This window comes from Balaenoptera borealis (assembly GCF_965194805.1).
Source record: "Balaenoptera borealis genome assembly, chromosome: 11".
Classification (NCBI taxonomy): domain Eukaryota; kingdom Metazoa; phylum Chordata; class Mammalia; order Artiodactyla; family Balaenopteridae; genus Balaenoptera; species Balaenoptera borealis.
The window spans coordinates 13,829,603-13,852,608 of record NC_138868.1 but is presented as its reverse complement, the minus strand read 5'-3'; the positions used below and the strand labels follow the sequence as shown (position 1 = coordinate 13,852,608).

Genomic DNA, 23,006 nt, shown 5'->3' with positions numbered 1-23,006 from the left:
GGAGAGAGAGGTCTGGAGGGACATGACGGGGGAGGCAGAAGACCCCGGGGAACAGCTGTGGCACACACCCACCCCTCCAAGAGGGCCTCACCCTGGCAAGGCGTTTGAGGCCCCCGGCTGTCTCGAGTAGCAGCACCTGGGGAAGGGGCCTCCTGCATCTGCCGCCACTCCTCTACCCAGAGCCCAGGGAAGGCGAGCCAGATAGGTGGCAGGAACCTGAAACCATCCTTTATTACGAATTTTAACCAGCAAGAGGCCAGAGAACAGGTGTGGCAGGCGACCCCTTAGGCGTAGTACTGCAGGTTGGCTTTCTTCTTGGCCTGTACCTCCAGGATGCCCTCCATGTAGTCCTCGTGGGTGAGCTCTGTGGCGCCCCTGCGCAGCGCGATCATGCCCTGCACCCAGGACAGACAGGCTCTAGGGTGCCTCCCCAGACCCCCAGCCTGGCTCCCAGAGGCCTCCACCTTCTCAGCCTCTTCCCCTCAGCAGCCTCCAGCAGCCTGTGCAGGGGAGGAGGCACGAAGCACCCACCCGCTCAGCCCACACTCACCGCCTCCACACACACGGCCTTGCATTGGGCCCCGTTGAAGTCATCTGTACAGCGGGCCAGCTCCTCGTAGTTCACATCAGGACTGCGAGGTGGAGAGGTATCACAGGACTCAGCTACTTACAGGGAGCGGGTGGGAGGAGCCCATGTCCTCCCACGTGCCTCCATCAAGCAGCGAGGTCAACTCGCCGTGATCACAGGCGAGTCCCTTCCCCACTGTGCCTTGTTCTCTTCTCCACACAAGAGGGGAGAGGAACGGAGGTAGGTCAAAGCAGATTAGACCAAGTTACTTCTAGTGTCTCTTGAGCGCTAGCATTCTAGAAGTCTGCACCTGAGACTCGGGAATTCAGCCTGAGGCGGGGGAACAGGAGGTTGTGGAGACAAAAGAGCCATCTCTCTGCCTCCCAAGCAGCGCGGGCCCTGCATCAGCACAGCACTGCTGCTGCCACTTACTGATCTCATGCGCCAAGTACTGCACTTGACATTGCTGCAACCCCGTGAGGTCGGAGCCCTTATCCCCAAGTCCCAGATAAGAAAACTGAGGCTTAGAGAGGTCACGCCACCTGCTGATGGTCACACAGATCTGAACCCAGGTCCATCTGGCCCCTGGCAGGATTGCCCTGGGCCATGCTGGGCTGCGTTCATCTGCTGGGGCAGGGGTGGCCAGGAAACAGGGCCTCCAGCCTGCACACCTTCCAATCATGGGGGAGGGCTGTGGGGGGGGGGGTGCAGGCGGACTCGGAGGAGCAGAGCACCTTCAGTTAGGGCCGCGGCCCCAGCACGATTTCCTGCCAGGCACCCGGGGAGAAACGGAGGCCCGCACGTGGAACAGCGCTCTGTGTGAGAGGGACACGGAGAGGGGGAGAACCTAGGCCTGGGGAAGCTCAGCACAAAGAGGACAGAGACGGCTCTGCTGCTGCCCCTTCAGGTCGCAGCGCCTTGCTCGTGTCTTTGCCCACCTGACATTCATCTTTCGGGAGTGGATCTGCATGATTCTGGCCCGGGCCTCCTCGTTGGGCATCGGGAACTCGATCTTGCGGTCCAGGCGGCCTGAGCGGAGCAGGGCAGGGTCCAGGATGTCCACCCTGTTAGTGGCTGCAATTACCTGAGCAACAGGAGAAGCGGAAACTTGAATTGAGAAGGAAGGGTTCACAGACAGGCAACAGTCATGGCCACGACGGGCAAAGAGGTAGCTCAAGGGTCCACATGAAACGGCAGGGAATATTCAAGACCGACCCCAATTCTAATTCTAGCTCCATCAGCTAGATGACAGAGAAGATCCCCTGACCTCTAAGCCCCACGTTCTTCACCTGTGAAGTGACAATACTCACCTTCACTTGGGTGTTCGGCTGGAACCCGTCCAGCTGGTTCAGAAGCTCCAGCATCGTCCTCTGCACCTCCCGGTCCCCGGCCTTCTCACTGTCAAAGCTGGGGCACACAGGAGGCCCAACACACCGGTGGGTGAGGACACAGCTCAGGGAGAGCCCTCCCCTCCTCCACCACCAGAAGCCCAACCCAACCCATCCAGGGCAGGGAAAAGTCTCACTCAACTTGGGGCCCCCAGCCCAGGGACCAGCACAGAAAAGGTGTCAGGGACTGAAGAAGCTCCTGGGATCAGGTGCTGGGCTTAAGATAAAACAGTGAGCAAAACCCACTGCCTGGCCTATGACCATGATGAACGTGTCATCACATCTGAGCTAAAACTTAGAAATACAGAGATCTGGCCCAGACTTGGCACGTAACAGGGAGCCCAGGCAAGCGTCCCTGAGGAAGTGTCCCTCAGGCTGAGATCTGAAGGCTGAAAACACATCGGCTGGGCAACCAGCCAATGGAGAACAAGGGAAAAAGAAAAACACATTCCAGAGAGGAAATAGCAGGTGCAAAATCTCTCCCACCAGACTGGGCCTGCAAACTGAGGGGACACTGTGGAGGGAGTCCAGAGGGAAAGGGAAGGGGAAGGGGAAGGCAGGGACAGCATGAAGCTGGAGGGGAGCAGGGGCAGCCACACGGGGGCCTTGCAGGCCACGGCAAGCCCAGCATTTATCCCAAGAAGCAATGGGGAGGCCCAGGAAGGGAAAGCAGGATCTGTTTGCGTGAGGGGCTGTGGGTGCAGCTGAGTGAAGTTTTGAAAGGAACATGCTGGCAGCTGTGAGGAGAAAGGATGGTCAGGGGAAAAGAAACAAAGCAGGGAGGCCAGTTAGAAGAGAATTAAGAAGTACAACCACAAGAATAGAGCTGCCACCATCCCAGGGGGAGCAGGGAACAGGGTGGGAGAGCTGGAATTGAGAACAATCCCCTTGGTGGCACTCAGCACCCCCTTACCGCTTGGTGCCGATGGCATCCAGCTCATCGATGAAGATGATGGATGGAGCTTTCTCCTTGGCCAGGGCAAAGGCATCCCGGACGAGCTTGGCACCATCCCCAATGAACATCTGCACCAGCTGGGGGCCAGCCAGCTTCAGGAAGGTGGCCTGGGGTGGGGGTGGGGTTGACAGATCAGGCCAAAGGCACGATGAGAAGCCCCTTCGATTTGAGCCCATTGGCAGAGCTTTAGCTCCCGCCCATCTCCTCCTCATCCCTCCCAAAGCACTCACCTTGGTCTGTGCAGCACAGGCCCGGGCCAGCAGGGTCTTCCCCGTACCTGGGGGCCCGTACATTAGCACCCCCTTTGGAGGCTGGATCCCTAAGTTCTCAAACTTCTCCTTGTGGTTCATTGGCAGGACGATGGCCTCCACCAGCTGCCAGGAAGAAGTCCTAGGTGAGGAGAGTGAAGCCCTATGGGCTTCTACAGCCCAACCCTGAATAGCTTCAACCCCTATCTGTAACCCTCCAATTCAGAGACACTGCCCTCTCCTTCCCCCACATCCAGAGGACACAGAATGCTCACTCCCACCAAGGCTGGCTATGGACTCCCCAGGAACAGATGGATATGGCAGAAAAGACACTAGGCCAAGAAAAAGGAGCCTGAGTTCCAGTCCTGGCTCTGACCCTAACCTTCTGTGATCCTGGGCAAGTCATTCAGTTTAGGAGATCTCAGTCTCCTAAACTGTTACATGGTCTCCTCCTTGCCTCCCTAGGATGCTATGAGTATAAGACGCACACTGGGGGAAAGTGCTCTGGTCACTGAAGTAGAGAAATACAAAAGGCTGGTGAGGCTGCCACGCCTCCTTAACCTCCTGAATCTGCTTATCCAGGCCCCCGATGTCACTGTATTGCTCTGTGGGCCTCTCGTCCACCTCCATGGCCTTCACACGCGAGTCGTACTCTGTGGGCAGGGTCTCCAGGATCAGATAGGAGTCTTTGTTCACACCCTGGGGACACAGCACGAAGACTTCAGATTTCTCTCAGCTCAAGGCCTACCTAAGTGGCTGGGTGACAGGTGTCTACAGAATGAAAGGAAAGATATGAGGGTGGGCAACACAAGAATCAAAGAGCAGGCAGACATGCTCTCAGACTCTGCAGGCTGCTCTGCAGACATTCAGGACCAACAATGACCTGGGCCTGGGGCAGGGGCTCAGCTAATCAGTGGGAGAAACCTCGCTGGAAAAGCCCTGCCTGGGCTCAGGGACACCACTCACCACCAAGTCTCCTGGCTTCAGCTTTTCAGCATCCACCAACCCAATCACAGGCAGGAAGTATGTCTGTAGGAAAGATTCCAGGTGCAGCCTCAGTTACTGCCCTTAGTAAGGCTCCCTGTCCCGCATCCACCCCTCACCTTCCTCAGTTCTCCTATGGCTGGGCCAGCCTCACCTGTCGTGTAGAGGTTTTGATCACTGCACACTTGCCCTTCCTCTGGGAATCCAGGTCAATATTGGCACCATCTTCCTCTTGATCGTTGGGATCAACATCTAGAAGCTGCGAAAGGAAAAAGCTCAGATCAAGAGGCCCACGGGGCTTCCCTGGTGGCGCAGTGGTTGAGAGTCTGCCTGCCAATGCAGGGCACACGGGTTCGAGCCCTGGTCTGGGAGGATCCCACATGCCGCGGAGCAACTGGGCCCGTGAGCTACAACTGCTGAGCCTGCGCGTCTGGAGCCTGTGCTCCACAACAAAAGAGGCCGCGATGGTGAGAGGCCCGCGCACCGCGATGAAGAGTGGCCCCCGCTCTCTGCAGCTGGAGAAGGCCCTCGCACGGAGGCGAGGACCCAACACAGCCATAAGTAAATAAATAAATAAATAAATAAAAATTAAAAAAAAAAAAAAAAGAGGCCCAGCTCAGCTCCTTGAACTCTCCAGAGCCCAGTGCTTCTGAGGCTGAGACAATCTCAACACTGGCAGGGCTGGTCATCCCTACCTCACTCCTCAGACTAGCCCTGAGCCCAGCAATGGTGTGGTTAATAAACCAGATTAGTAAGATCTCTGCTCAGGTGTTGCTTCTCTGCACGGAGCTCATCTACCCCCAGGGAAAAATAACCAGTAGAAAAGGAAACATGTGAGGCTTCCAAGGCTTTTTCAGGCCCTATATATCTCCCTGGAAATGCACACTGGAGAGGAAACCCTAGGAGGTTTAGCTCTTACATGCAATTTAGGCCTCAAAACGCCCACCCCCTCTTTCCCCAGTGGGCCCATCGCAGGCTGTCCCAAGCCCCACTGACCCCTCTCTTCCCCTCCACATACACACACACCTCGATGACGTTGGAGACCAGGTACGGCAGAGTCTTGTTCACCTTGATTTTCTCACTGTTCTCTTTGATTTTGTCCTTCATGGCTTGGAGTTCGTGGGTGACTCGCAACACTTCGCTCTTCATGATCTGGGATGAGGGTGATTGGAGGCAAATATTCAGGCTTAGCTCAGCTTATCCTAGGGCCTTGTAATTGGTGAGCCTTATCCAGGCTGCCTGGGGGACCCTCCTGCCCCCCTTCACTCAGCTCTAAGGCTCTCTGAATGCTCAGCACCTGTGTCCACAACCAGCAGAGGTCAGAACAGGAGGCCAGTGTGGAAACCTCCTGGTGAAGTATTAGTTGTACTAAAGGGAAAAGAGGAAGACTTTGAGTCACGCAAACACAGATTTTAGGTTCTGCCTTTTGTTACAGGCTGCGTACTTCACCACAGTAAAACAAACAAACAAAAACTCTCTGAGCCTCAGTTTCCTCATCTGTAAAATGGGGATTTCCTAAAAGAAGGATTCTTGAGAGGAATACTTAAAGACCTTGCTGGGAAAGGCAGTCTGATGATTCCTTCTCTCAGGCCTGGTTTCCCATCACCCTGTCCCTCTTCTGGTCCCTTTTAAAGCTTAGTTTTCTTTTTTCCTGGTCCGAGAAGGAAACCGCGGTCCCCACGCCTCGCCTAGGGAGGCCGAGAACGACGTGAGCGAGGCAGGTGGTTCACCAGGGCCTGCTGTGTGCGGGCTTCACTGCCTGCCATAGGGGCTGTGCGCCCACCTTGATTTCACTGTCCAGCAGCCGTGTGCGCTGGATGATCTCTTCTGTGGACATCTTGAGTACCTCCTCCCCGATTCCATCTTGCTGTGAAAAACAAATTTTTCTTTCTTAAAGTCAGGGCAGTTAACTCAGGACTGTGATTAAGCCCACTCACAGCCTCAATTAGCCCACTCCCCGCCCGTAAAACCAGAATGGAGGAGTCGGGACGCCTGCCCACATCCCAAGCGGTCCCAACCCCGGGACCGGGTTAGACCTCGAACCCCCACCCCCCACCCCAGCCACCGCCTCCGCTTCCGCCACGTGCGTCTCTCCACTGGCCCCGGCTCCAGGGCCCCCAGCTCTCCCGGCGCGCACCTCAGCCTCATCCCACACGGTCGCCATCTTCTCCTGCCGAGTCACTGGATTCTCGAGTTTCGGCAGCAGATTCACCTCCTGCAGGAGAAGGCCGAAGATCAGACTGGGCAGTAGCTGGGGCGAAAGGTTAATATTATCTCTCCCACACCTGCTCTTGACTAGTGCCAGACTCCTTCTCCAAGTCCTGACTCTTGGCGGAATTAGCTTGGGCCAGTTGCCACAGCGAAACTGCTTCTCCGACTTAAAAGATGAAGCCGAGGCCGCAGGACCCGCCCCCACGGCTCCTGAAACGTTCCCGCCCTCGTCCTGTTGATGCCGGCGCGAGAGGCGAATTCGCTATTGGCTGGCACGAGCAGTGGGGCGGGGCCTGAGTAACAAATGGAAAGGGGAGGGAGAAAAGACGACAGTCCCCCGCAGGGCCCTTGGGAAATGTAGTCCTAATCTGGCGGGTAACGGAAAGGGTGATTTTGAAGGGGGTTTTCAACCTCAAAATCTGGCCCAGTTAGGAATTAGGGGATTCCCTAAAGTGGGTGGGCCTCGTCCAATCAGTTGAAGGCCTGAATAGAACAAAAACCTGACCATCCCCCTAGATAGAGGGACCTCCTCCTGCCTGACGGCCTTGAGCTGGGACATGGGTCTTTTCCAGGCTTGGGACTTGAACTGAAATATCATCTCTTATAGGGTCTTGTGTCTGCTAGCTTTCAGACTAGAATTTACACCATCAGCTCTACTGGTCCTCAGGCCTTCTGATTCAGACTGGAACTAAACCATCAGCATTCCTGGGTTTTCAGTTTGCCAACTTACCCTACAGACCATGGAGATTTCCCAACTCCATAACTGTGTGAGCCAATTCCTTATAATAAATCTCTTTATATATATTATATATGACTCCTATTGGATCTGTTCCTCTGGAGAACCCTGATGAATATACTTCTTAGAGTCTGTTATTGTGAAAAATGTTAAATATATTAAAAATTTGAGAGAATAGACAATGAGTGCCTGTATATCTTTCACCTAGATTCACTAATTGATTACATTTTGCATTTGCTTTTGCTCTGTTTGGGTATGTGTGTTTTTCTGGACCATTTCAAAGTAAGTTGAAGACAGCATGACACTTCACTTCTAATATTTCAGCTTGTGTCTCCTAAGAGTAAAGACCTTCTAATACGTAACTACAACACATTATAGCATAATATATTGTCATACCTAAAGAATTTAATATATTGATGCAATAATATCTAATATATAATCCATATTAAAATTTCTCCAGTCATCTCCAAAACATTCCTTACAGCCTTTAAAAAAAAATCCTGTATCAAGTCAAGGATCATACACTGCATTCAGTTGTCAGGTCTCTTTAGCCTCCTTTAGTTTGGAACAGTCCCCCAACCTTTTTTGCTCTTTCATGACATCAACATTTTTGAAGCATCCAGGCCAGTTGTCTTGTGTAGTCTGTTCTCAACACAGCAACCAAAGGAATTATTTTAAAGCCTCATCAGATCATGTCACTCCTCTGCTCAAAACCCTGCAGCAGCTGCGAGACTCACTCAGAGTAAAAGTCAAGGTCCCTACAACGGCCCCAGGTCCCTACAAAGGCCCCAGGTCCCTACAAAGGCCCAGGGCCCTGCAGGTTTTTGCTTTCCCACGATTTTCTCCAGGACCTCGACTCCCACTCCTTTCCTCCCTGCTCACAGTTACAGGGCTCCTTGCTGCTCCATGACCAGGCCAGGCCAGCTCCTATCTTGGACTCTGTTCCATTCTCCTGGAATGTTCTTTCCAGGATATTTTCTTGCTTCACTCCCTTACCTTTGCTCCTTCAAGTCTTTGCTCAAATACCTCCTTCTCGTCCAGACCCACACTGACAGCCTTTTAATGCTGCAGCCTGCCCTGCTGGGTCCCTCCTGTCCCCACGCTCCTTAACCCCTTACCCTGTGCTGCTCTTTTTTTTTTTAATTATATATTTTTAGTTTGAAAATAATCTCAAACCTAAAGAAAAGTTGCAAATACAGTGCAAATAATTTTTTTTCTTGCATCATTTGAGGGAAAATTGCTAACGGGATACCACATCACCTCAAATACTTTGGTGGGAATTTCCTACAATCAAGGACATTTTCATACTTAAGCACAATACAACCTTCAATATCAGAAAGTTAACCTTGATATGTTTCTAGCATTTAATCCTCAGACTCCATTCAAATTCCACTAATTGTCCCAATAATGTCCTTCACAGCATTAAAGGACATACTGGATCCGGACTTGGATCCAGTCCAGAATCAAGACCAAAATTAGGCATTGTATTTAGTTGTAGTTCTTTCGTTTCTTTCAATCTGGAATTGTTTCTCAGTCTTTCCTTGGCTTCATGACCTTGACACTTTTGAAGATTACAGTTACTCTGTAGAATATTTCTAAATTTGTGTTTATCTGGTGTTTCCTCATGATTTTACATTCAGGTGATTCATCTTTGCAGGAATATCACAAAAGAGATGCTGAGTTTCTCACTCCATTCATTCAGGCAGCAGTTGATTTCATTTTGTCCCATTACTGGAGATGTTAACATCTCTCACTTGATTAATCTCGTATCTGCAAACCTTCTCCACTGTGAGGTTAATTGTTTTCCCCTTGAAATTAGTAAGTATTTTGTGGGGAAGTACTTTGGAACTATGTAAATATCCCATTCTGCTTCATCAAATTTTTAATTTATTCATTTATTTATTTACATCAGTATGGATTCTTGTTTTATCCAATAAATCATTGCTATGGACTGAATGTTTGTATTCCCACCTCCAAATTCATATGCTGAAGCTCTAACCCTCAATGTAAGGTATTTGGAGATGGGACCTTTGGGAGGTAATTAGGGTTCAATTAGGTCATGAGGGTGGGGACCTCATGATGGGATTAGTGACCTTATAAGAAGAGGAAGAGAGGAAGATCTTGCTCTCTCCCCCTCTATACATAAGCACAGAGAAAACGCCATGTGAGGACACAGTGAGAAAGTGGCTGTCTGCAAGCCAGGAAGAGGGCCTCACCAGGAACCAACCCTGCTGGCACCTTGATCTTGTACTTCCAATCTCCAAAACTGTGAGAAAATAAATTTCAATTGTTTTAGCCACCCAGTGTATGGTATTGTGTTATGGCAGCCTGAGCTGATTAAGACAGTCATTATTAATGGGCCAGTGGGAGCCCATTCATTCTGGCTCCTGTGTCCTTTTGGGTTATCTTCATCATTCTTTCAGCTTTCTTTGCTTTCTGACATAAGATATTCCAGGTTCATTTTGTACTTTCCCTGGTCCAGGCCTAGAATCAGCCATTTCTCCAAAGAGTCTTGGTTCTATTAGTGGAACATGGTATTTAGAAGCCAATATCTGGGCGCTAGATGTGCTCATTGTTACTGGCATGTCACTCCCAGGCACGAGTGTTTGCGCACACACACACACACGCACATTTGTAACTATATTTATTTCTCTATTAAGTTATATATTTAGAAATCCAATCGTTCACACTAATCTCTACAATTCCAATTCAGTATGACTGGGTCCCTTTGGTTTTCTCCCTTTCCTTATTTGTAACTCTCTTCTTCCATAGTGACCTGTCACCCATTACCTTTAATATGTTTACTTATTTGATCAACCCTTCTATGTAATCAAATTCTCATTGCCACTCCCTTCCAGGCACAGATCTTTCTTCAATCCAAATGCCCCAAGTGCATGCCCTATTTGCTCTACTCAAGCTCTGACAGGGAATTCCCTGGTAGTCCAGTGGTAAGGACTCTGCACTTTCACTGCTGAGGGTGCGGGTTCGCTCCCTCATCAGGGAACTAGGATCCCACAAGCCACGTGGCTCTGCCAAAAAGTTAAAAAAAAAAGAATGAAAGAAAGCTCTCACACCTCACACCCAACCTTCTCCCACTTGGGTGTCTCCTTAGCCCACTTAGGCCCCAACAGCCCATGCCAGCTGCCCTCCTTACCTGACTTGGTCTCTGACACTCTGCACTGGACCATATCCCACCCACCACCACCACGTGGATGCTCTCCTCACTTTGTTCAGGCGCCTATGCTAGGCCTTTCTCCTCCAGGGTGTCCTCATCACCCTGCTCTGACTCTGACACACCACACCAGGCTGCCCTGTGCATAACTGCCCTCCTTGCCCTGTTCAGGCTCCAGCTCCCAGACTGCCCACCTGCATGGATGTCTGCCTCACCTTTCTTGGACCCAATACCCAGCACCAGGCCTTGTCCTCATGTGAACTCCTTTCTCCCCTTACTTGGGCTCTTACACTCCAGGATGAGGCACCCATGTGTGTGGGGACCCTTCTCTCTCCACACAGGCTCTACCTCCCCACACTGGGGCTTCCCTTGTGTGGACACTCTCCTCACCTAGTTGGGCTCCGATATCCCACACCAGGTCACCCCTCCACATGGATGCCTGTCTTGCTCTATCCCACCTAATGGTTTTAGGACTGACAAGAAGAGAAGGGAATGAAGATGAGGAAGAGGAATGCTGCTCTATTCTTTATTGTTCCAAAGCACTTATCACTTTTGTATTAGTCTCCTAGTTTTTGCCATTAGCTTCACCATAACAAAATACCACAGACTGGGTGGCTTAAACAACAGAAATGTATTTCCTCACAGTTCTGGTGGCTGGGAGGTCCAACATCAAGGTGCCAGGAAATCAGGTTTCTGGTGAGACCTCTCTTCCTGGCTTGCAGATGGTTGCAGTAAGACTGTGTCCTCAGTCTTTTCTCTGTGCAGCACAGAGAGAGAGAAAGCTCTCTGGTGTTTTCCCCTCCTCTTATGAGGACACCAGTCCTAACAGATTAGGGCCCCATCCTCATGACCTCATTTAACCCTAATTACCTCCTTAAAGGCCCTGTCTCCTGATATAGTCATGATGGGGGTTAGGGTTTCAACACATGAATCTGGGGGACACAATTCCGTCCATAACATCTTTCTAACAGGCTTTCTACGTTGCTGGTTTACTACGTTTACTGTTCATCACATCTTCCTCTCCAGCCCTGCATGTCAGCATTTAAAGGTGCTCCTCACCTGCAGTATCTTGCCTCTGGCTCACGGTGGCAGCCCCAAAACCTGGAAGGGCAGCTGGAGGAACTCCTACATATGGGCATAGAGACACGTGTGTCTGAGGAAGCTCACATGGGGAACCTCACTCCCACTCTCCTCCACCCGTCAGACCTCGGGCAGGGAAAATCAGAATTGCTGGGACCAGGTACAAACGGTTTATTTTTCTGTAAAGATCAAAGTACAAAGGGGTGGGGGAGGGCAGCTGGGCCTGGAGGAGCAGCAGTGGGCAGGCCCCAGGCCCTGGCTGAGGCCAGAGGAGGCCCTGGAGGCTGCCCCAGGAGTAAACAGGCACTGGAGGCGCAGCTGGTCAGGGCAGCCTCCAGCGTGAGGCTAGAGAAGAAGCAGGGGAGGCGAGGCAGAAGCCCACGACCTGATGGGGTCACACAAAGCCAGGCTTCATGGATGACCGGTGGCAGTTGGGGCAGCTCCGTGTCCCGTTGTTCTGCAGGCACCTTGGGAAGCAAAGGGCCCTGTCCACTCAGCGGGCCTGTCCTCCGATCCTGGGCCTGGCCCTCTCTCCTCCCGCCTCCTCTGCAGGTGCAGGAGGTATCCACAGCCCCCAGGCTCCTGCCAGCAGCCCTGCCGGCCCCTCGCACTCTGCCTGGGGAGGCCTCCAGGGCAGAGCCTGGGCTGGGAGTCAGGAGGTTGTGATGGAGGCAGCTCTGGCCCTGGGCATCTAAATCCCATGACCTTTGAGATGCCTCTCTGGTCCTCTTTGGGGAGAATAATAGAATATCCACCTCATAGGGCTGCTGGGAGGATTCAATGAGTTAATAGGAAATGCTTAGAACAGGCATAGGATGCCGAAAGCACTGTGTAAGTCTTTGCTGTTCGTATTACTATTGCGACGAGGCCCCAGAGAGGCCCCGAGTGCCTCGTGCCCACCGGCGGGGCACTCACCTGAGGTGGAAGATGTGGGAGCAGGGCAGAGCCTGCAGCCGGCTATTCTTCTCGCCGATGGACTCGCCGCACAGGCCGCAGTAGAGCTCTGTCTCCTCCACGCACTCGTGGAAGCGCACGACGTGGGCGCGCAGCTCCCGCTGCAGACCTCTGCTGCGGTAGATGCTCTCGCTCAGGCAGTGCAGCTTGAGCTGGCCCAGCTGGGGCCGGTGCGGCCAGGAGAGCGGGACGTGGGGATGAGACAAGTCAGTGCTAGTGAGCAGCTGCCCTGCTTCCCTCCTTGCCCAGTCCAAGAAGCTGTCCCCACAGGGCCACCGGGTGGTCAGTACACAGGGGTCCTGTCCTGGCTGCATCCCTGCCTTGCTGGTGGGCCTAGGAAAAACGTCTTGCCCTCTTTGGGCCTTGGTTTCCCCTCACGCAGAAAGGTAGGTGAGATGGGTGATCCTTACTCCTAGAACCCGCTGGGGACTCCATGTTTTTGAAGGATTTTATTGACCAAACCTGCTGCACTGACTTCATAATAATTAATTTTCTTTCCTGTCTTTGTTAATTAAATACACACAGCAGCTCATCAGCACTTCTGAAGAGCCCGCGATATCTGAGTAAACCGGAGCAGCTATCATCCAGCCAAGGCACATATATCTGGCATGTTAACTGGACTGTAGACCTGATCCCTGAGAAATGCACATCTTCTAGAAGACTTTGAGAAACACTGAGGTTATTTTCAACATTTAAAGGTTTGGATATGATTATCAAATCTGGAGAGGCCACATATACTATGAAAGGAACACGAGCTTTGGAGTTAAGACAGACCAGTTACCAGGTGTGGGACCTTGAGCACATCTCTGAGCCTCACTTTCCTCATCTGTAAAATGGGGCTTGCTGTACCCACCTTGCAGGGAGCCAGTGAGGCCTGGAACCGATACCTAGAAGAGCCCTGTGATGCCCACCTCTGTATGAGTGGAGGCCACTGTTAGGAGTTTTAATGACCATCAAGACACCTCTGAGTAATTCTGATATCCCCTGAGCTATGGAATTCTTGCCCTGCCCTCCGAAGTGCTCTCTGGGTGGAAGAGAAACAGCCAGGGTATGGGAATGATGGGGGCAGCTCCTGGAGATCAGGAGGGGCTCAGGGCATGAGCAGGCTCAGGGGGGCCTCCCCACGCACCCAAGATCCCACCTTGGGCTCTTGACTCCAGACCCAGCAGACGGACTCAGTTCTGACCTTGTTCCCCACCTCCTCGGCCAGGTCCTGGGCTCTCTCGATGGCATCCAGAGCCTGGAAGGGGAGCACAGGCCAGAGCTGCAGGCAGAGCTGTCTGACAGAGGCCTTGGCTCACAGGGAAGGAAGGGGTAGGGAGGGGTGGGTCTGGGGAGGGCAGCACCGCTGGGCAGCTGCCCTGTGTGTGAAGGTAAGAGGAAAAGGCTGGGGTACAGTCACCAGAGCTGCCTCAGTTTACTCAGATATAGAATGGGAAGAACATTCCTATTTCATGAGGTGTTGTGAAATCATAGGAGGCAGTTAAAGTGTCCTGAGTGCAAACCCCAGGCCTGGCCCTTTACTAGCTGTTAGACTGGGCAAGTCATGGACCTTCTCTGAGCCTGGAAAATGATCTGGAATCCCCTGGCCTCATGGGACCGGGGTGAGGCTGATGTTAGACAAAGTGTCTGAAAGAGTCCAGCCCAGAACCAAACCCACACGTTGTTGGTTGACCTACTGGCCTCAAGTGGGAGCACTGGGGGGAGCTGGGGGCTGCAGGAAAGGGGTCCACCTCACCTTGTCCAGCGCCTTCCTGGCCACCCAGCACTTGGCCACACCCAGCAGCACCTGTACCTGCCCCAGGCGGTTTCCAATCTCGGTCATGATGCTCATGGCAGAGTCGTACCTAGGGAAGGCTGTCTGCACAGCCAGGTCAGGGGTGGAGTCAGGCCAGGCCAGGCTCGCACCACCTCCCCCTGCATCCCGGTGACCTCACCTCCAGGTCCCCACGGCTCCGGTGGATGTCAGCAAAGCAGAGCAGGCAGAGTGCCTGCAGTGGCCGGTCCCCATGCTGCAGTGCAATCTTCATAGACTCCTGTGACAGAGGCCGGTCACTCAGACCCGCTCGTCTGCCCCCCACCACTGGGGTGCCTCCACCCATTGGGCCCCTCTGATGGGCAGTCCAGGGTCACCAACATCCTCAGAGCCCAATACACCTTTCTTGGTGCTGAGGCCCATGCACTGAACCACTGAGGTCTGACAGCACTGGAAACTGAGGCTCTGAGAACAGAAGTGACTTGACCAAGGTCACCAGGTTATTAAGTGGCAAAGTTGGGATTCGAACCCAGATCAGTGGAACTCCAGAGACTGGCTCTCTTCCTACTTAAAGTGCCCCATAAGGGCACTTTTTCTGGCAGGGGTGGGCGGCAGAGGGAAGTGCCCTCCCCTGAAAACAGACTAGAAGGGAATGAGGTTTGGGGCAGGGGGACTGGGGAACAAACACATCCTTCAGGGGCACAGCTGTAGAGAGGAGGGGCCAGGGGCAAGGCTTGGGGGCCTCAGTGGGCTGAGTTGGCAGGAAGAGGCCCTGGGCCCAGACCCCGCCTACACTACCGCCCTCTAACTGCCCCCCTTCCCCGCTGCCCCACCTCACAGCACTCCATGGCACTGCCCAGGTGGCCCAGCAGGCGATACGCCACAGCCACGTGGTACTGGCTCATGGCCCGGTACTTGAGGCTCCAGCCTTTGCCATAGTCGTTGACGAGCTCTGCAGCCTTGCAGGGGAAGAACAGGGCTTTCTCGTAGTCCTGCAGGGGACACAGGGAGGGGGTGGGATGGGAGGGGGCGCACTGAGTGGCAGGAGCTGCCCCTAAGAGGAGCGCTCCACTGCGTGTTCATTCCTTCATTCATTCATTCTGGTGTCCAGGGAAAGAGTGATCCAGACAGAGGGAACAGCCAGTGCAAAGGTGTGGGCTCCATGAACACAGGGGTTTTCATGTGGTTTGCCGATGTATGGCAAGAGCCTAGCACAGTTCCTGGCACTTAGTAGATGCACAGTAAGTATTTAATGAATGAATGAATGAGAAGGAAGAAAATACAGTTGGCTTCTCCACTCACCCAGTCCCAGTTGGGCCCCTCGGCTTCAGAGACACACAGAAGGGTGGTGGTGGGGATATCAGAGCCCACTCCAACCCCACTGGAGTTTGCCTCCTGGCACCCAGTCGTCACTGAACGTTCGGTGACTGCCAGCACAGTCAGCTCAAAGAACATTGGGACAGACTCACTGAGGCAAAGAAATCATCCTCTCACCCTTTCTTTCTCCTCAAGCTTCCAAATGTCTTCTCAACGTGTCCATTATGAGCACATGAGCTCACCTTATGCACCATTAAGAAAACAGAAGAGGGACTTCCCTGGTGGCGCAGTGGTTAAGAATCCGCCTGCCAATGCAGGGGCCCTGGTCCAGGAAGATCCCACATGCCGCAGAGCAACTAAGCCCGTGCACCACAACTACTGAGCCCGCACGCCACAACTACTTAGCCTGTGCGCCACAACTACTGAAGCCCGCGCACCTAGAGCCCGTGCTCCACAACAAGAGAAGCCACCGCAATGAGAAGCCTGCACACCACAACGAAGAGTAGCCCCCAGTCGCTGCAACTAGAGAAAGCCCGCGTGAAGCAACAAAGACCCAACGCAGCCATAAATAAATAAATAAATAAATAAATTATTTTTTAAAAAGAGAAGAAAATCAGAGAGGAGCTCCCTTATCCACCTTATCCATCAAACCCACCAGATCTGTTCCCACTCTGCCTCCTTCCTGCTACTCCCTGCTCCTATCAAATTAAATATGACCCCCTCCATGTGGGCTCTGGAACCCCCTCCCCAGTCTCTTTCTACTGAATCATTCCTATCAGTGTAAAATCACAGCCTGGCATTTCTTATCTCATTTGAAAACAAAAATAAAAATCAAATAACCTTCTTTGACCTCATGTCCCATTTAGCTACAGCCCCACTTCTCTGTTCTTTTTTGTAGAAAACCTATTTGAATTTTTATTTAATATCTAACAAGTTAATATGACCAAAAGAGAACTCTCAGTAACCCTAATAAAAACCTGTTCCTAACATACTTAATTTGTACTATGTACTTTTTATTAATTAATTTATTATTTATTTATTTATTTTTGGCTGCATCGGGTCTTAGCTGTGGCACGTGGGATCCTCGTTGGGGCATGCGGACTCTCGGTTGCGGCACGCATGCGGGAACTAGCTCCCCGACCAGGGATCGAACCCGGGGGCCCCCGCATTGGGAGCACGGAGTCTCACCTGGACCACCAGGGAAGTCCCTACTATGTACTTTTTGATTTGAAGCCATGTAAATGCTTTACAGACTTTAAAATATTAAATTTAATTTTAAAAACCCTAAAAATAGAAAATGGAAACAAATGACCTTAACTGTATATCATTATATTAATATTATAATCAATTCTAATCATAAGTATATATTATAATACAATCAAGGTATATTATAATATTATATCATAGTATATTATGATTGTTTTATAATATATATTAATATATTATATATTATATATGTTATATATGAATATAGCCATACAGAAAAGTTATTATTTCAAAGGACCTTAAAATATATACTTGAACAGTTCAGCCATAGTGGGATATATTATAAAGACAAAAGAATGGCAAAGAAATCAAACCTCATTCGTCATTTTTTTTTTTTTTTGAGTAAGACAATATTGGTGTTGTCCTTTGAAATTATTTTATGTACTTTGTAGGATAAAGTAAATATTTAGAAACCAAGATTTTCAGTCTAAGAGAAAAGAGAATCAAGTCTGAAATGAATCAAGGCAAATCCTGCAACACTGGATTTGAATTGGAAGTATCAGTATACAGTCCAGTTGTCCTCACAACGGGAGAGATTTAGTACCAACAACAACCCAGTAGCCATGAGCATCCTGAGAGCCCACGTTTGGTCTTTAAATACCATTTCCTACTAAAAAAGGACCCGGAGGAATGGCTGGCTCCAGGTTTGGAGCAGGAAATAGAGTGGGCCCTCTGTATTCGAGGGTTCCACATCCTTGAACTCAACCAACCGAGGGTTGAAAATGTTGGGGGGAAAAAAATCCAGAAAGTTCCGAAAAAGCAAAACTTGAATTTGCCACACACCAGTTTATATTTACATAGCATTTACATTGTATTAGGTATTGTAAATAATCTAAAGATGATTTAAAGTATGGGGTGGAGGGAATGTATGTAGATTTTATGCAAATACTACACCATTTTATATAAGAGGCTTGAGCATTCCCGGATTTTGGTGTCCTGGGGGATCCTGGAACCAATCCTCCGCAGATACCGAGGGACGACAGTACACAAAATGAGTGTGGGACAGGCTATTGTGCCAGAAAACAAGAATGCTTTCTTTCAAAGACTAAATGAAGTCTCGTCAAAAGGACACAGGAGCCATATTGAAGAGAATTCCACTGACTAAAATTAAGATAATATGAGCATCAAAAGGAACAATGATTGCAACTGACTGACGAGTACTGAATATTTTTTTAAATCCATGATTTCACAACGATACTCCAAAAAGAGGAAGCAAAACAAGTAAGTGTGATCATTGAAGGCAACTATCACATCAACTCATTATTCTGGAAAGTGGTAATTAAAGGAAAGGGAAAAAGTATTTATTCTGCCTTTCCTTAAGGAACTGTATTTCAGAGTAATCAACTAGCTCCAATTAATGAGGGAAAGTTCTTCCTTATAGAAAAATCCCAGCTAATAACTGCAGAAGGCATGACAGAACTTGGAAATCACCATTTCATGAGAGTTGAAATGAAAGAATTGATTCAGGCAACAAACATCAATGGATGCTCAAACCATTACGGAAAATGTTGTTGCAGAACTGAATATTCACAGCCGAAGTGTCACCCCACAAGTTAACCTACTGGTCGTGAAAGGAAGACGGCAAAGCTGAAAACAGTGGGATCAGGTGGTCACTCCCTTAACTACCGACATGATGTAACATGAAGCACGCAGCCTCGCTTGTATAGTATTCTCACCAAAAATGCGTGACCTAAATCCTACCAAGTCATTATGTAAGTTCTAGTTCATAGAGAGTAATGGAGACAAAGAAACAACTTACATGACTCCTTGAGGAAGCAATGAGACAAAGAGATGGAACATTCTACAAGGCAATTAATCCGGCTTCTTCAATAAACCATGGAAAATAAAGGGAAGGGTAGGAATTTTCCATAGAAAGAGACTCGGGAGACATAATAACCACTGCAATGTGTGGTTCTTGTTTGTGTTCCAATTCAAACAAGCCGAGGATAAAGGCATATTTTCAGGATAAGTAGAGAAATTTAAGAGATAATTGTTCACTGTGGTGTGTGTGATAAATAGTATTGTGATTATGTAAGAAAGTGTCCTTATATCAGAAAATGGTCTTTTTTTTTTTTTTTCTTTTCCAGAAATGCATACAGAATTACTTCGGGGTAAAATATCATGATGTCTATAATTTTGTATCACAACACTTCAGTGAAAAATATGTAAGTCAAATATGGCAAAATATTAATAATCGTTAAATCTAAGTAGTGGGTATATGGAGATTCATTATATTATTCTCTCTGCTTTCCTGCATGGTTAATTTTCTTCATAATAAAAGAGGTTATAAAACACCCCTATCCCTCTCCAATCCGACTGCATCTCACTGAATGGCTTCCCCATACATCTAGTTGCTGAAAACAAAATCCTCAGTGTGATCGTGGATGACTCTCACTACCTCATACTTCCACCTCTGATCCCTCAGCATTTACACTCTCCAGGATTTGTTAAGCAACTACTATGTGCCAGGCACTAACATCCCCCACGGGCCAAGCACAGCCTAGATGCCTAGGGGGAAAGAGAGCAAATGCTCAGGACCAAAAGCCTGAGGTCACTGACCCCATCAGTTTCTTCCCAATCTGCCATCTCCCTTCCCCCTTACCTCTCTGACCCCACCACCGCCTACCTTCTTCTCACACACCTGCTGCAGCCATGCTGGCCTCCATCCTTCCTGGAACATACTGGGTAAGGTCCCCCAAGGGCAGAGCTGTGCTTTAACTGTTCCCTCTTTTTCATTCTTTTGCCAGATTTCTGCATGGCTCACCCTCTCATCTCCTCCAAGTCATCAGACATCACCTCTACAAGGCCTTCCATCCACCCTGTTTGAAATTGCAACACGTCATCCTCAGCACTTCCAACCCCCTTTCCCTACTCGCCTTTTTCCTAGGCACTTTCCACCATGCTGTATACTTGATTTGCTGATTGCATTTATTTGTCTTTCTCCCCCAGCTAGAATGCAAGGTTCATGAACCCAGGGACTTGTCTGTTGTTTTCACTGCTGCACCCTAGGCCAACAGTGCCTGGGATATCATAGATGCTCAGTACATATTTGATGAATGAATCCTTACAACCACGCTGTAAGGTGGGTTCCATTCTCCTTCATTTCATAGGTTCAGAGAGGAGAGGTGACTTGCCCAAGATCACACAGCAAACACGTGGCAGTACAGGTTCACGGCCTGTCCTCACATAGGAGCTTCCCATCCCCCCAGGAAGTCAGACAGATCAAGGCTTGAATTCTGGCTCTGCCCTGCCTGGCCATGTCCTTACTTCCTGGCTGTCTTTTCCCTCCCAGGCTTCCGTCTGCCTCATCCCTACCTAAATGGGAGGACTGAACGAGGTGATGCAACAGGGAGCGTGGCTCACGGGAGACTCTCGGGGAGCCCGAGCCTCTACCGCCCTCCCTGGGGGACCGGGCCCACCTTGACCTGGGCGTAGAAGCTGCCCAGGCTGCAACAGACGCGGCACTCGAGCATGGTGTCGTCGTTGTTGTGGGCATAGCGCAGGGCCTTCTCGAAGCTCTCCAGGGCCTTCTGGAAGAGGCTGAGGCCCAGGAAGGCGTTGCCCATGCTCAGGCTGACCTGGCCTCCGAGCTGGGTGGCTGCCCTGGTTCCGGGCAGGCCGAGGCAGGTCTTGCAGTAGGAGATGGTCTTGTGAAACTCGCACAGCTTCTCGTTGCTGCGCGCCAGGTTCAGGTAGCTCTCCAGGAGGAAGTCGGCATCCTCCAGCTCCCGAGCCGTGTCGATCTGTACCACAGCAAACTGCCCGCCAGGGTGGCAGGCCGGGAGCGTCAGCCTGGACCCTGAGCCTTGGACCCAAGCCTCCGTCCCTCCAAGCCTCACAGCCCAAAGCCTCAGGCCCAGAGCGTCCACCCCCGGCCTCAGATGTGTTCCCTGCTCCCCAGTCCCAGAAGCCCCGGAAGCTGCAGCCCAGGAGCCTCCACCTCCCAAACCCAGACCCACAGCTTTCACCTCTCCATCCTGAGCCTAGGTCTGCAGTCTCCACCACCCACCCGTCCCCAGCCTCAAACCTGGAGCCAGCGCCCCCTAGGCTCAGACTCAGAACCCCAAACAGGAAGGCTGGAACCTCAACTCTGAGACCTGGCCTTCAGCTCCCCGAACCCTGAGGCTGAGAACCTCGGTCTCAGAGCTTCAGACATCAGAGCTCAAGGCCACAGGCCCAAATCCAAAGCCAAGACCCAGTGGGTTCAGAGCCTCAGGCCCCAGCCACTAGCCTGTGGGATACAGGGGAGCCTGAGGAGGTGGGAGGTGGGCTGGGAGGCCTGGGAGAAATCCCGCCCCGGCCCCACCCTCCCAGTCCGGCCGCGGCGCTCCCACCTTCAGCATCTCCTTATAGCGGCCCATCTCCGAGTGGGCCGTGACCAGGCAGCCCAGCACGCGGAAACGCCCCACGAGGTCCGAGCTCTTCTCCAGCACCTTCGTCCACACCTGCAGCGCCTTCTCTGTCTGGTTAGACTGGTATAGCTGGAGCCCCTTCGCGATCTGCTGCTTCGTCTGGTCCTGCCCCATCCTCCCAGCGCCCCGAGCCCCCTCCAGAGAGACCTTGGTGGCTCCGTGCCTCTAGACACTCATGGCGGGGGGCCCACAGCGCCAGCTGCCCACCGAGCCCCCAGAAGGAGCAGGGCCTGGATGGAGAGCAGGCGCCACCCTGCGAACAAAGCTGGTCCGGCCGCTGTCCGCAGCTGTCCCTGCCAGTTGGGGCCACGTGGCCGCCAAGGAATGTCAGCCACAAGGTCACGCGGGGCCTCTGCCACACCCAGCCCCGAGCTGGGAGGAAGGTGCCTGCCCCCCGGGCATCCCCTTGGGTGTCTCTTCAGCACCTCTGACACTGGCCCGGAGCCTCCTGGCAGGGTAGGCCCTCCTTGCAGCCTTACCAAGGAGCCGCCTCCAGGGGTGGGCTGAGAGCTGGAAGAAGCAGGGATGAGGCTGGGCACACAGGCAGCAGGGAGGCTGGGGCCTCTCCCCATCACAACCTTCCCCCCAGACCCACCGACCCCAGCTCTGTCCCTGTGAGTCACTGGGCGCCGAGGTCCCTTACCCGTGCACATGCCCACACCATCCCAACGTGTCCTAACTCGCAGTCCGACCCCAGCCAACAAGTCGTTCACCTCTCTGGGCCTCAGTTTCCTCATCTGTAAAATGAGGCTGTAATAGGCTAATAAACCCTAACCCACAGGCTTGCCATGAGCAGCACAGTGTGGTGGGTAACAGCGTGGACCCTGGAGTCAGGCTGCCAGGGTTTGAATTCTGACTCCGCCGTTTATTATCTGTATGGGCAGCGTGACTTTGGGCAGGAGAATAAGGGTTCCTACTTTACTGGATTTTTTTTTTTTTTAAGATTGCTTTCTTTTTGATGTGGACCATTTTTTAAAGTCTTTATTGAATTTGTTACAATATTGCTTCTGTTTTATGTTTTGGTTTTTTGCCCACGAGCCATGTGGGACCTTAGCTCTCTGACCAGGGATCGAACCCACACCCCCTGCATTGGAAGGCGAAGTCTTAACCACTGGACTGCAGGGAAGTCCCTTTACTGGACTGCTGGAACTAAATGACTTAGTAATTGACAAGGACTTAGAACAGTGCCTGACACACAGGAAACACTATGTGACAATAAGCAAGAGGTTATCTAGAGCTGCGTCCGTATGCTCCATGGCAAACTGCCCATGAGGAACAGAAGTTGCTCTTTGAAGGTTTAAAAAATACCCAATTCCAATCCCAGTCCCAGTTTGAAAGTGTCCCTTACAATGAGTTTTAATGCCAGACACAGTGGAGAAGGGCAAAGTCTTATATAGGGAGCAGACCAGTGAAGTACTGGGGCTCATGGGGTTGAGAGAGGCTCCTGCCATCCCCACCAGCTCGACTCACCCCATCTTTCTCTTCCCTCTCTGCAAACCAGACTCCTTCTTGCCCCAGGGCAAATTTGTCCTTTCAGAGTGGACAGTGGCTTTTAGTATACAAGCATACCTCGTTTTATTGCACTTTGCAGATATTTCGTTTTTTACAAATTGAAGATTTGTGGCAAACCAGCGTTGAGCAAGTCTATCGGCACCATTTTTCCAACAACATATGCTCACTTCTTGTCTCTGTGTCACATTTTGGCAATTCTCTTTTGGCAATTCTCATATTTCAAGCTCCTTCATTATTATTGTGCTTCTTATGGTGAGGTGTAATCAGTGACCTTTGATGTTATTACTATGACTCACTGAAGGCTCAGAGGATGGTTAGCATTTTTAGCAATAAAAGATTTTTTAGTTTAGGTCTGAACATTGTTTTTTTAGACATAATGCTATTGCACACTTAATAGACTGCAATATAGCACAGACGTAACTTTTAGGTGCACTGGGAAACCAAACA

General features: G+C 51.1%; 2 protein-coding genes across 8 annotated transcripts; both read right to left on the bottom strand.

Moving 5' to 3' along the window:
- Window positions 1-208: 208 nt before the first annotated feature.
- PSMC3 (proteasome 26S subunit, ATPase 3) lies at window positions 209-6,537 on the bottom strand. Its single transcript, XM_082341218.1, has 12 exons — window positions 6,281-6,537; window positions 5,927-6,010; window positions 5,170-5,295; window positions 4,298-4,402; window positions 4,126-4,188; window positions 3,721-3,858; window positions 3,142-3,285; window positions 2,870-3,018; window positions 1,879-1,975; window positions 1,507-1,652; window positions 551-632; window positions 209-395 (listed from the first exon to the last, which is right to left on the bottom strand). The coding sequence occupies exons 1-12, from the start codon at window positions 6,305-6,307 to the stop codon at window positions 285-287; spliced, it is 1,272 nt and encodes a 423-aa protein (XP_082197344.1). The 5' UTR covers window positions 6,308-6,537; the 3' UTR covers window positions 209-284.
- A 4,961-nt stretch (window positions 6,538-11,498) lies between these two features.
- On the bottom strand, window positions 11,499-21,403 carry RAPSN (receptor associated protein of the synapse). 7 transcript variants are annotated; one of them, XM_082341213.1, is made up of 8 exons: window positions 20,970-21,400; window positions 20,214-20,393; window positions 14,886-15,044; window positions 14,234-14,332; window positions 14,035-14,157; window positions 13,438-13,536; window positions 12,258-12,457; window positions 11,499-11,809 (listed from the first exon to the last, which is right to left on the bottom strand). In XM_082341213.1, exons 1-8 carry the CDS (start codon window positions 21,159-21,161, stop codon window positions 11,737-11,739), a joined length of 1,125 nt encoding a protein of 374 aa, XP_082197339.1. In that variant the 5' UTR covers window positions 21,162-21,400; the 3' UTR covers window positions 11,499-11,736. The 7 variants fall into 7 exon arrangements, with proteins under 7 accessions (XP_082197339.1, XP_082197336.1, XP_082197337.1 ...); XM_082341210.1 differs by having other exon boundaries at window positions 20,055-20,393; window positions 20,970-21,391; XM_082341211.1 differs by having other exon boundaries at window positions 13,483-13,536; window positions 20,055-20,393; window positions 20,970-21,374.
- Window positions 21,404-23,006: the final 1,603 nt, after the last annotated feature.

Coding starts and splice junctions, on each gene's coding strand:
- RAPSN (XM_082341210.1), bottom strand. CDS start 21,161: ATGGGGCAGGACCAGACGAAGCAGCAGATCGCGAAGGGGCTCCAGCTA. Junction 20,394..20,969: donor GCTATAAGGAGATGCTGAAG/GTGGGAGCGCCG, acceptor CCTGGCGGGCAG/TTTGCTGTGGTACAGATCGA. Junction 14,158..14,233: donor GGAGCCGTGGGGACCTGGAG/GTGAGGTCACCG, acceptor CTGGCTGTGCAG/ACAGCCTTCCCTAGGTACGA.
- PSMC3 (XM_082341218.1), bottom strand. CDS start 6,307: ATGGCGACCGTGTGGGATGAGGCTGAG. Junction 5,296..5,926: donor TGCTGGACAGTGAAATCAAG/GTGGGCGCACAG, acceptor CCCTCATCCCAG/ATCATGAAGAGCGAAGTGTT. Junction 3,859..4,125: donor TGAAGCCAGGAGACTTGGTG/GTGAGTGGTGTC, acceptor CTGTGTCCCCAG/GGTGTGAACAAAGACTCCTA.